The sequence below is a fragment of the Spea bombifrons genome, chromosome 1 (assembly GCF_027358695.1).
Source record: "Spea bombifrons isolate aSpeBom1 chromosome 1, aSpeBom1.2.pri, whole genome shotgun sequence".
Lineage (NCBI taxonomy): Eukaryota > Metazoa > Chordata > Amphibia > Anura > Pelobatidae > Spea > Spea bombifrons.
Genome location: NC_071087.1, coordinates 21,778,541 through 21,790,692, shown reverse-complemented (window position 1 = coordinate 21,790,692; position 12,152 = coordinate 21,778,541). Strand labels below are relative to the sequence as shown.

Below are 12,152 nucleotides of genomic sequence, written 5' to 3'. Positions count from 1 at the left end.
GACCTGCAATCTATGTCTGGAATTTAGGAAGAGCGAGGGCCCCAAGCAAATGCTTGGCCAGGGACTAATAAATAATAAAGGCGGCCCTTATAATGGCCCAAATTGGAGATTTCTTTTATTTTACAATGTATATTTTAACAGTTTGCAAACTAATAAATTGTTATCTGATCAATGATTAATAACTCTAAGTCACTGATCATTGATCAGTCTCACCAATTCAGTGACCTAATCTGGTGGGTGCGTATTATATACCAGTACATCTTTTCCCTACAAAATTAAGTGTAAAGTTATACATGCGTATTATACACAGAGGCGTATATTACACTGGTGCATATCATACACTGGTGCATATCATACACTGGTGCGTATTATACACTGATGCGTATTATACACTGATGCGTATCATACCCAAGGTTATACAGTACCCTAGAACAGCTGGTAGAGGCAACACAGAATATTGATATTTAAAAATACAGCATATCTGTGCTTATACCAATGCTATATGGTATCTTTCACCTAACATCTAACTGTTATTGAGGAGAAAAATGGGTTTAATATATTTTTTTAATAAGTGACCTAAGACTTTTGCATAGTACTGTTTATCTCCATAATTGTAAATGTCTGCTTTATTGAATGTACTTTATTTATTGCTCTTTTAACTTAAATGATGTCATCATGTGGAATATGCATAGCCACCTTTTTATATGAAGAAAAGAACATGACTGCCTGTATGCATCTTGCACGTAAATAAGTAAAATAAGATTTTACTTGGGCAAAGATAGAGAAGCAGTAACTAAAAGTCAGAAAGGGTTGTATATTTGGAGTAGATCTGACAGATAGGTCAATGTGACACAGACTAAATTATGTGTGGCAAGAAAAATGATCAGAGTGAATGTCCCTCTAATCAAGGTTAGTGAAGCACTGGGAAAATAAACTGAATCCTGATTATTGTCTGTGTTTGATTGCTTCATGAATTTCCTTTTAATAAGTCTGTCATATTAGTACTGACTTGTTCTTTTTTAGTACAATAATAAAATTTTATATATGAGGCTAAATTCTACTAGGAGCTATGTATAGCTTTCTTTTGACCCGACAGAAAGAAGGTTATGTTGGACCTAAATTAGGAAATGATTTATGAGAAGTAACAAGTTACCTCTCATAGGGGATTACCTGGTATTGGAATTCCTCATGCCTGCCAAAATAATCTATCAAATACACAGAAAAAAAATGTCTATTCATGGACACATTACTTAAAAGTGATTTTCTTAATACCGCATTTGCTCGATTATAAGACGACCCTGATTATAAGACGACCCCCAAAATCTAAATATTTAGGAAAAAAACAAAAAGCCTGAATATAAGACTACCCTATAGGAAAAAAAAAGTTTTACTAGTAAATATTAATTAATTTTTTTTTCCTATTTACCGTATTGGCTTGGATATAGGCCGCCCCCGTATATAGGCCGCACCCTAAAAGTTTGGTGCTTTTTTAAAGAAAAAGTTTTTTTCTTTAAAAAAGCACCAAAAAAACATGCTGCCACTCTGCCCCCCCCCGAGATATGCTGCCACTGTCCTTCCCCCCCGAGAAATGCTGCCACTGCCCCCCCGAGATATGCTGCCACTCTGCCCCCCCGAGATATGCTGCCACTCTGCCCCCCCGAGATATGCTGCCACTCTGCCCCCCCCTCCGACTTACCAGAGCAGACTCCCGGGTGTCTTGTGGGGCCGGCGGGGAACATCTACGCAATACGCGTATACAACTTCTGGTGCCGGCACTCGGCGGATGTGCCGGCACCGGAAGTTGTATACGCGTATTGCGTAGATGTCCCCCGCCGGCCCCGCAAGACACCCGGGAGTCTGCTCTGGTAAGTCTTGGGGGCAGAGGTAAAACGCATCGTGCGGACGGTCACCGGCTGCGGCGATGCGGCTAAACAACCTCCGCTGCCGGAGACTGTTTACCCGCATCGACGCAGCCGGTGACCGTCCGCAAGATGCGCTTAGACAACCTCCCGTGCCGACACCCCCCCGTGGAAAGTGCTGGCAGGGGAGGCTGTCCGAGCGTATCGGAGAGTAGGATGCATGTCCCCTGCACCGCTCCGGGGGATCTGTATCCTAAACCTGCTGCCTGCCCGGCGCCCCGGACTGCAAGTCCCGGGCGTCGGGCGCTAGACCCCGAATATAGGCTGCACCCCCACTTTAAAGACGTAAAGTGGGGGGGAAAAGTGCGGCCTATATTCGAGCCAATACGGTAATAAAAGCTATGATTGAGAAAAATATATATTTTTTTATTTCCTTTTATTTGCCAACCTGCCCCCCCAGTTATGCACATCTGCCCCCAGAAATGCCTTATACCCCCTATTTGCCACTCTGCCCCATGATGTGCCTTTCAACCCTCTATATGCCAGAGTGGCATATAGGGGGTTAAAAGGCATTTCTGGAGGTATATATATATAACTGCTAACAGCAATCATACTCCTATCAAGCCAAGGCAGCCAGTACATGGTGGAACCTGGGGATGATAGGAGTGTGAGTACAGCCTTCCTATGCCATGCTACCACCACCACCCCCTTACACATCCATGCTATCACACACACACTCATTCACAAACATTTATATACTCATTCATTCCATTAATCACACATACTTCACACATTAATCACAAAAACCCTCCCCCACCCCCTTACCTGAACTGCAGATCTCTCACTCGAAGACTTCTGCAGGGGCCCGGCTGTGCGAGCAACTTCTCTGGCCCCGCCCCCAGAGGAAGGAGGGGGGAGGCAGAAGTATGTGACACGCTGCTCGCCACCAAAGCACCGGTAAGCAGCCTGCCCCCAGCGGACATTTTTTTGAGGTCTGATTAGAAGACGACCTCGATTATAAGACGAGGGATATTTTTCAGAGCATTTGCTCTGAAAAACACCTTGTCTTATAATCGAGCAAATACGGTATTTATCGCTAGAAACTTGGTTTTGCATCCTACTAGCAATGCAGCAATACTAGCTAGCACAGCTGCAGTGGGCTGAAGTGGTCACCAACAGCGCCCACAGCACCCATATATACTGCCAGGCAGAGGGATCGGAGTGTATGGAGTCTGCCCATGCCTGAACCCTGCTATATTTGAGGAATCAGAGGGCAAACAGAATTTTCTATGTCATTTTATAGAAAATGGTCCAAACATTGCTTTCAACATCAGAAATACTTCATTAAGTGTTTTTACATTTTTAAAAAAGTATAATGCCTCTTTGACAAAGTGTATCTATGTTTCTAGTGTCTCCAAAAGGAATATTTTGAAAAATCTAAGTTTTTATACATGCTTTAAAATCAGATAAGAAGGAAGGGGGAATATTCAAAATACAGTTATAAAAATGGATAATGATATGTATTTGCAATATGTATAAAAGAAAATCAGAGGAAAGGTAAGTACTATAAAGACTCCGCAAAGTACAGGAAGGAAGTATATTTAAATAAGGAAAAAATATTTTTGGTTTGGTTTTAGTGAATGAATTGTCAGTAAATTGTTTCATGTACCCATCACGCTTCCGAGGTGCCCTGGAGCACTTATACAAGAAGGGCCCCCTCTTTCTTGCACCCGACTATTATTTTTCCACGTCAACACAAATAAAACATGATTAATGTAAAATAAAGGCAAAAATAATTTACTGCAGATTCGTCTATGAGATCACACCCTGATCATATTAAACACTGGCATCATATTGTGTCCCATCTAAGGCCATGTTTCACCGTAAAACGGACACTGTGAATGTCCAGCCAATAATGTGGCACAGTGTTGTGACACAGACTGATTGTACTAAACTGCAGGTCGAGACTGTCCTATTCATATCAAGATACCTGGCAAAAATATAATATGGAAAACAAAATAATAATATACATATTTTTTAAAGAATTTAGGGACACCCAACTGACAAGCTAAAATTGGCCCTGTCACTTTAAGACCAGCGGGTAAAAAACCACAGGCACGTGACTGCAAGCTACACTTTTACAGTGCGTCAGTGGCACGCTAAAGGCAGGTGGGAGACCCTGGAACTGACCCACTGGGCACTTGCCCTATATATGTATCTATACAAGCACAATAATCGCTCTGGACAAACAAACACAATTTCGACCTCCTTGGCGCCCACGCATTGGTCCTTTGCTAAGCTCATTGGATCACAGTGAGTTTGAGTCTGTGTAAGTTTAAAAACTTATTGTATGAGTTCACAAGCAGCAGCATGCATATTTCACAACTGGCCTCCTATGAAGGATATGTATGTACTATATGTATGTATGCTTATACAAATGTAAAGATTACATCATGCCCTCAGAAGCAGCACAAGCTGTGCTGCACAGGTATACAGTCTTGCACACTTTAATTCTCAGACATTGCACTGTCCAGGCATAGGGTTGCATGGGATAATGGTCATGTCTACTGACAGTCCCAGGCAATAAGAAACACATGGTCAACCTAGATAGACATGTAGGTCTAGCTTAATCATAGGAGACAGAGCAAAACTATTTCACGTATTTAGAAACACAAGCAGAACACATAGGTCAAACGATTCTTATCTTATAAGAGCTTTTGTTTTCTTTGTTTGGTTTTATCTAGCCATTTCTTTCAAGAATCAGAAAAGAATGCATTCCAAACCTGTAAAAACTTTCAAAAACAATGCACCGGAACCGAGAAAGTGGAATTGAAATGGACACTGCAATCAAAATATGTCTACTATGAGCAAGTCATGGAAAGAAATTTGACTTTGGCAGCCAAGGGGGAAAAATACACTAACATGTATCTGTCAAATAGAAGTTACTTTACGAAAAAGTCGTAGACTACTTGCAAACAATAAACAGGCAGAATGTCAGGCTTATAGGCTAATGTTGATTATATTAAGGGAAACTTAAGATCATTTTGATAACTGGAGAACAAAGCAGCACAATTTAACTTCATTAGAACTTAAAAGATGTATTTTTTGCTATTAAAGATTGTTAAAATATCCTTCCAAAAATTAAATTTGTTGAGTTTTCTTATTTTTATGTAGCATGCCTTTCTGTCTCGAACAAGTATAATTGTAACAATATACAAGGAGCTGTGGGTTCCAAAGTCCAAAGCAGCTGGTCCCAGTAATTTAGAGGATATTTATGTGCTAAAGTGTGCGCTTCAAATGAACCGCATCCAGACGGGCCTTAATTAATTAAACAACTATTAATCAACTGATACGTTTTCTATAAAATATTGAAATAGATTGCACCATGGAGGGCAAGCACTGATAGAAACAGCTATGAGTGTGCTATGTTGTTACTCAACTTTAAGCATAAATTTGGACTGGTCAACACACCAGGCTCCAGAGAAAGTCAGTGCTGTGTATGTAAGAGAGATGTCGTAATGGGGTGCAGGAAAACAGTAACTAGGCCAGACGGTGGGCATGCAAAACTGTGACAAGATGAGTAGGAAGAATTAAAGGAGATAAAAGGAAAAAAGCATGAAATTAGGCAGTATGGAGAAACAGAGAAAAAAGGAAAAGGTATAGAGAAAAAAGATATACCGTATTTGCTTGATTATAAGACAACCCTGATTATAAGACGACCCCCCAAAATCTGAATATTAATTTATGAAAAAAAGAAAAAGCCTGAATATAAGACGACCCTATACCTATAGGAAAAAAGTTTTACCACTAAATGTTAATTCATGTAAACTATGTGAAGAATTGTTTGTTAATAAATATGATTCGGAAAAATATTTTGTTTTTATTTCCTTTTTTTTCAACCTGCCCCCCCCAGTTATGCATATCTGCCCCCAGGCATGCCACTCTGCCTCAGAAATGCCTTATACCCCATATATGCCACTGTGCCCCATGATATGCCTTTTAACCCTCAAAATGCCACTGTGCCCCATGATATACCTTTTAACCCTCTATATGCCACTGTGTCCCATGACATGCCTTTTGACCCCCTATGTGCCACTCTGCCTCCAGAAATGCCTTATACTCCTATATGCCACTCTGGCATTTAGGGGGTTTAAAGGCATATTATGGGGCAGAGTGGCATATAGGGAGGTATAGGGCATTTCAGGGGGCAGAGTGGCCTATAGAGGGTTAAAAGGCATTTCTGGAGGCAGAGTGGCATTAAGGGGGTTAAAAGGCATTTCACAGAGCACTCTGCCTCCAGAAATGCCTTATGCCCCCCATTTAACACTCCCTCCCCTCCCTCCTCCAAACTTACCGGTGCTTCTGACTCCCCGGTGCTTAGTCCGGGCAGCGTGTAAAGCTCTATGCAATTCGCGTAGAGCGGAAGTTGTCTACGCGAATGCACTGAGCTTTACACACTGCCCGTACTGCCTGGACTAAGCACCGGGGGACTCAGAAGCACCGGTAAGTTGGGGGGGGGGACATACACAGGAGGATCCAGGTCCCCTGCATCGCTGCAGGGGATCTGAATCTTAGTCTCATAGTCAGACCTATTTGAGGTCTGATTATAAGACGACCCCGATTATAAGACAAGGGGTATTTTTCAGAGCATTTGCTCTGGAAAAAACCTTGTCTTGTAATCGAGCAAATACGGTAGTTAAAAAGGGGGAAACCCATAACTAATTTCAATCACATTTTTGGCTATTCTGATATACCTATACACAGGTATGTTGGAGAGTTACCCGAAATTTTTCTAGTATTTTATATGTATTTTACACTGATGAAAATGTCCATTGCAGGAAGTTGAACTACAGTTCGTCAATATGTATTGATGGTCTTCTTGCTGTTAAGATGAAAGAAGGCTACCTGTTTACAGCAGTTCAAGAAAAAAAGGGGTTTATTCCCTGAAGGAAGCAATGACAGGAGACTTTGCAAAAGAGTTATATTTTAAACTCCTAGACGTACTTCAAAATGAACGCCCAACTCTAGAACGTTTCTCCAGCGTGAAGCACTATGCTGGCCCTGAATAATTCAAAGTGTAAGAACACTTTGAAGAAGTATCAAACCTGAAATGTAACTATACATCCTTTGGGGCCAGCCAAGGTTTTTCTGCACCAGAAGATCACTGGGGTTGCCCCTTCATAATATGTGGTGAAGTGAAGGAGCTGAAACACAACTCTTCTTTAGACTCTCTCTTTAGTGAATAAACCCTAAAATAATGAAGGTTGTAGTTTTGAAGGTAGTAAACAAGTTGTTAAACCACTTATAAATTGTTTAGTATTGATATAAGTATCAGTGAATGATCAAGGCACTGTGCATCATGGGAACCATAGTGCATTTGTAGTGCTAAAGGTTTGCCATCCACTATGCTGTGCATACTGATCTGCCATTGTAGATGATAATCAGTACAAATGAATTTCTCACATTGTAACTATGTGCACACATGATAAATAAACTGAAAGCCAAGAACAGTCAAAAATTAACATAAATACAATGTTTCTTTTACAAAAGCTTTGATACCACAAGCTGGTAAATCACCCATCAAACAAACATATTTAAACATACTTAAAAAGACTTTAATTAGTTTAAATGAGATTATTCAGTCATATTGCTTTACCAATAAAATCATTTTGTATGATCTCAAAACTTGCTGCAGAAATACTCTAATTTGTAAGACCCAAGTGTATAATAAAAAAACACATCTGTTGACATCCATATTATGTCGTATTACCAAGACAACTATTAGTAAGACATTGTGTACTGGAAAAGTTAATGAAGTGACAAACTTTAGCATGAAGCTTAGCACAGAAGAATACAAACTCACTAATGCCAATGTGATTTGCATATGTTCTCACAGCTCCATGTAACACTACAAGTGTTAGAGAACAGAAGTATCCTCCATCTAATCACACATCATTGCAGTCACTGCATGAATCATACTTTCCAGCTGAGAACAGCATGTGCAAGTCTTCCTTGTCCCATAGCAAAGATTCTTACAAAATGTCTAGTCAAGCACATTGATCCCTCCCCCTTAAACAGAACATGGTATGGTCCAAACAAAAAACACATACGGAGCTGTTCATGGTCCTGAACCGCAGCAGTAAAAACCAACACTCAGCAGATGGCGGCATTTCATATTTAAAAAGCGCATAAAATATAAGAATAACTAAAATAAACTGCTGTTCTAACATAATTAATTGCTAAAAGTCTAATTAACTGCAACGACACTTGACCGCACAGTCACACGGTAGCAGGCGATCACGTGATTCTGAGAGCAGACCAAGTTGCCACAAAGTTGCTTTACTGTAGGTCTGCATGGCAACCACAAGCGTTTTTTTTTTTCCTTTCTCTATTGCTATGCGCACTTACTATTTAATGCAAGAGATGTACTCACCATGTTGACTTCTGAAACCATGTCTATGCTAGCAATGGCTATTCGCATCCCCACATCCACAGGAGGGCCTGCCACAACATGATAAAAATATGAATTACAAACATGAAATCAGAGAGGATCCATACCCTAGATGCATATTAATTGAGGAAGCCTATATAATATCAATAGCTAGGCATAAGACGTTACAATGTGGCTTGTGTAGAAGACCAAGATGAACATTGCCATGCAGATGGAATCTTTACCTCCGAAATCCGGCCTCAGTCGAATGTCATATCCCTTGAGCAATGTGTCCACTGTTTCTTTTACATATGACATGTTGCTGGGTTCATTAACACTGGGGAGGAAGAAGTAGTATGGGTTGTAGTCAGTATTTACAGTGAAGTATGTGAAATCAGCCCCCCCCTCCTCGCCCCAGCATACCCCCCCATCCAATATGTTATATTATTACAGGGCATTAATTCATCAAAAATCTGCATCAACTCATCTCACCTCTGCGCGTAGCAAACCATGGCTACCATCATAGGAAACGATATAATCCCCAAATATCCTCTGTCCTGGAGCGTCCACATTACTAAGTTGTTTTTATATGTATATATATATTAAAATATATTTGTAATAAAGAAGAGAAGGTTTAAGGAATGCAACAAAAGTCTCAAGCTAGACGATAATTCCCAATAGGGCTGCGCATGCGTGGATCATCAACAGACACCGTTTGCTGAAAAGATGCCCCTCGGAAGAAAAAAAATAATAAAAGGATCAAAATGTCCTCAGAATAATGCAAATCCTTGAAAAAGTTCGCCGGTCCGGTTCTTAGTCCAAACCTCAGACTGGATCTTTAATAGAGGCGATCACGACGTCTTTTTTTTTTTCTCGTTTCTCAACCTGACCTCCTTGGCTTGGCTAGATCACTTAGCATGGCTCAGATTAGGATCTGCGGTAGTAGCGGCAGGTCTGCTACGTGCGGTATCACTGGAACCCGGTGATCAGAATCTTGTAGCAGTCTAAGACAGCACAGGCTGCTATCGACATTTCAGCATCTTCCTTTTTTTTCCTCTCTCTTTCTCCCTCTCTCTTTCTCTCTAGCAGTGCGACTCAGCAGCCAGCAGCCATTCCCAGGGAAGCTGTTCTGCTAGATACGTACCTGATCACGATTTCTCTGATTATGGGAGGGGGCAAAAAAAAAATGCAAACCAATTACTTCTGCTCTGATATGTGCATGTTGAAGAAGAAGAGGGGGGAAAACCGGCCTAGAGACAGCACAGCCTCACATGCTGCACGGTAAAAAGGAACCCACTCGAGTCCTCAGACCCCTGTGGAGAAGCTCACGCACACGCAGAGGGAAGCTCTGATAACAGTTGTAAGTTATCTTTGCACACAGCAGGTTGTACTGCAGGGGACCCGCGCTTCCCCCTGGCTGCCCAGAAGCTGCCCTGTAGTACACACTGCAGCACATATGGGGCAATGGGGTGTATTCACTAAAAGGAGAGTAAGCTGATTCATTCTGAAGAACCAACTCCAATGAGCTTCTGCTGCAGGCTTGGCTGGCCCTGTATAAAGCATAGTTATTTCAGTGAAGGTTTTTGGAAGCCCTTTTTTGCACATTGAATCATCCATTACACAGGGTTGGCTCAGTTTGTCTTGTCAGACAAACTTGCTAGTGATAGCCCCTCATAATGAAAAGTGAAGTGGGAGTTCAAACTACTCTCCCTTTAGTAAAGAGAGCCAAGTTGCTATATTTTGGGGTGCATTCACTAAATAAGAGGGTTGTAACTCTCTCACTTCCTTATTCCTTCTAAGGGACTTACTTAGCAGGGTTTTCCAGTGTGAAGGGCTGAGCTTGTCCTGTATGATGCAAAATCCAGTGGGTGAGAAGACATTGAGGAAATATTAATGATTTAACTATCCATTATGCAGGACCAGACAAGCTCTTCCTACAACAGAAGCTCACCGGGGTTAGATCTTCATAATGTACAGCCAAGACAAGGAGCTAAAACACAACTGTACTGTTAGTGTATGGAGCTCATTTTATGTATGTTGTAACTACATATGTAGTACTTCACTCTATTAGTTCTTTATTTGTAGCCTTAAGTAAAATAGGGGTTCAATTAATACCTAATTTATAAACCCCCTTCTTAAAAAACAAGGAATATGCCAAGATGTTGTGTTTATGGCACAAATTAGATCACATTTACTATTGCATCACCACCTGTGACTCTTTTATGAAGACTGTAGACAGTCTTCTACGTGAAGCGCTGCCAGGTGTGTTCCCCTGCTGTCTGAAATGTTTGTGTCCAGATATAAATTCTAAACATACTTACTAGTTACTACAGCATTACTACAGCTCAGAACTGAATTTGCTGCAACATTAACACCGTTTCTGGCTTATGTGTGCCCATATAGAGTAACACAAGTACATTAGTAAATGGCATATTGTGGCAAATACCCTGATTAAGTCGCTGTTCCAAGGTCGCGGTGTCTATATTACATAACTAGACCCCAATATTCCACGGTTTCATTGAAAAGACTCAAGGGTCAGACAAGAGTAATGTTGGCCCCAAGGGTGTTTCAAGGTGGACCTGTGTCATCCGCAAATGTGTAAAGCACAAGGTCCATTAAAAGTTACATTGTAATTGCTGACTAATGTACAAATATAGAATTTGTTACCTGGTGTTTTCTTTCTTTAGTGCTGTATGAGGCGTGCAGGCATTTTCTCTCCGCAAACCACTCTATTCTATTACAGAATGTTAAATACATGAATGGTTCTGTGATAAAACAGAGAACATTGTTTGCAACGCTTCACCTATTGGCCATAATGGAAGTTTTTTATCTCTATTCCAGCAATGGCTGATGACGTAGAGATAATGGCTAAATAAAGAAGGTACAATAACTTTAAAACTATATATTAGTCAGATAATTGGTCAGAATAATGTACAAAGTCACAACATGTTCTATGGTATGCCAAGTTTAGTCACTTGTCAGGTTATGACATTTGAAAACTGTTGAATAGATTAAAAATGTATATTTAGCGCTATATTTTTGAAATGACACCTTACTGTGTGTATAGTTAGGCAATGGTATTGTTCATATCCTATGACTAATTAGAGCCCATATATACCTATACTACTTTATTGTATGTTTGCTGATTTCGTACCATATATTGTATTATAATTGCTAAGATCATGTTCTTGACATGCCTTTCATAAGTGGTTATGGATGATTTACGTTTAGTGAACCCCTATATTGGCCCTTGGTGACCTGGAAGCTTTAATTCAGTTCTAGGATTCAGCTTCCTCAGACAGGCAATAATGTTTGAGATCATAAAGCATGGTGCATAGCATACCAAGATGTATGACGTTAATTTGGGGTTGAGGATGATCAGCTGATCTTTCATAGCATATTGCATGACTGACCAGCTTGTATTTGCTCCACTAGATATACTAGGAATATTCTCATGATTTAATAATTTCAGGCAGTGCTGTCTCTACCATAGGTCCAGATAGGTTCATTGGACATTGGAGGTGAGCTGAGGGGACTGACCGACCCCCAGGAAAGCCCTCCCTATTTGTTCTCCCCTTGGTGCCAGCACGCTGAACCTCAGTGCCATGTCATAACATTTTCTGGCTCTTAGACGTAGGCATCAAGGTAGGACCATGTGGGAGCAGCAGAGCTATTGCAGTATGGTGAACTGTTGCCTCCTGAGGCAACAAAGGTAGGGGTGTTTGTAAGTATGTTAGTATGTCAGTGTACATGTAAGTATGTTAGTACGTTGATGTGTATGTAAGTATGTTAAAATGTATGTAAATCACCAGACACCAGTCCAAAAACAAAATATGTGCTGTAACATAATATTTATGGGTGCG

General features: G+C 40.7%; 1 protein-coding gene across 1 annotated transcript in view; it reads right to left on the bottom strand.

Moving 5' to 3' along the window:
* Nucleotides 1–9,583, bottom strand: part of GABRB1 (gamma-aminobutyric acid type A receptor subunit beta1) — a 150,594-nt gene extending 141,011 nt beyond the window's left edge. Inside the window, exons 1-3 of the mRNA XM_053458422.1 lie at nt 8,782–9,583; nt 8,535–8,626; nt 8,293–8,360 (exon numbers count right to left, since the gene is read on the bottom strand). Coding sequence (XP_053314397.1) covers nt 8,293–8,360; nt 8,535–8,626; nt 8,782–8,861 — 240 coding nt within the window. The 5' untranslated portion in view covers nt 8,862–9,583. The remainder of the gene's footprint in view (nt 1–8,292; nt 8,361–8,534; nt 8,627–8,781) is intronic.
* Nucleotides 9,584–12,152: the final 2,569 nt, after the last annotated feature.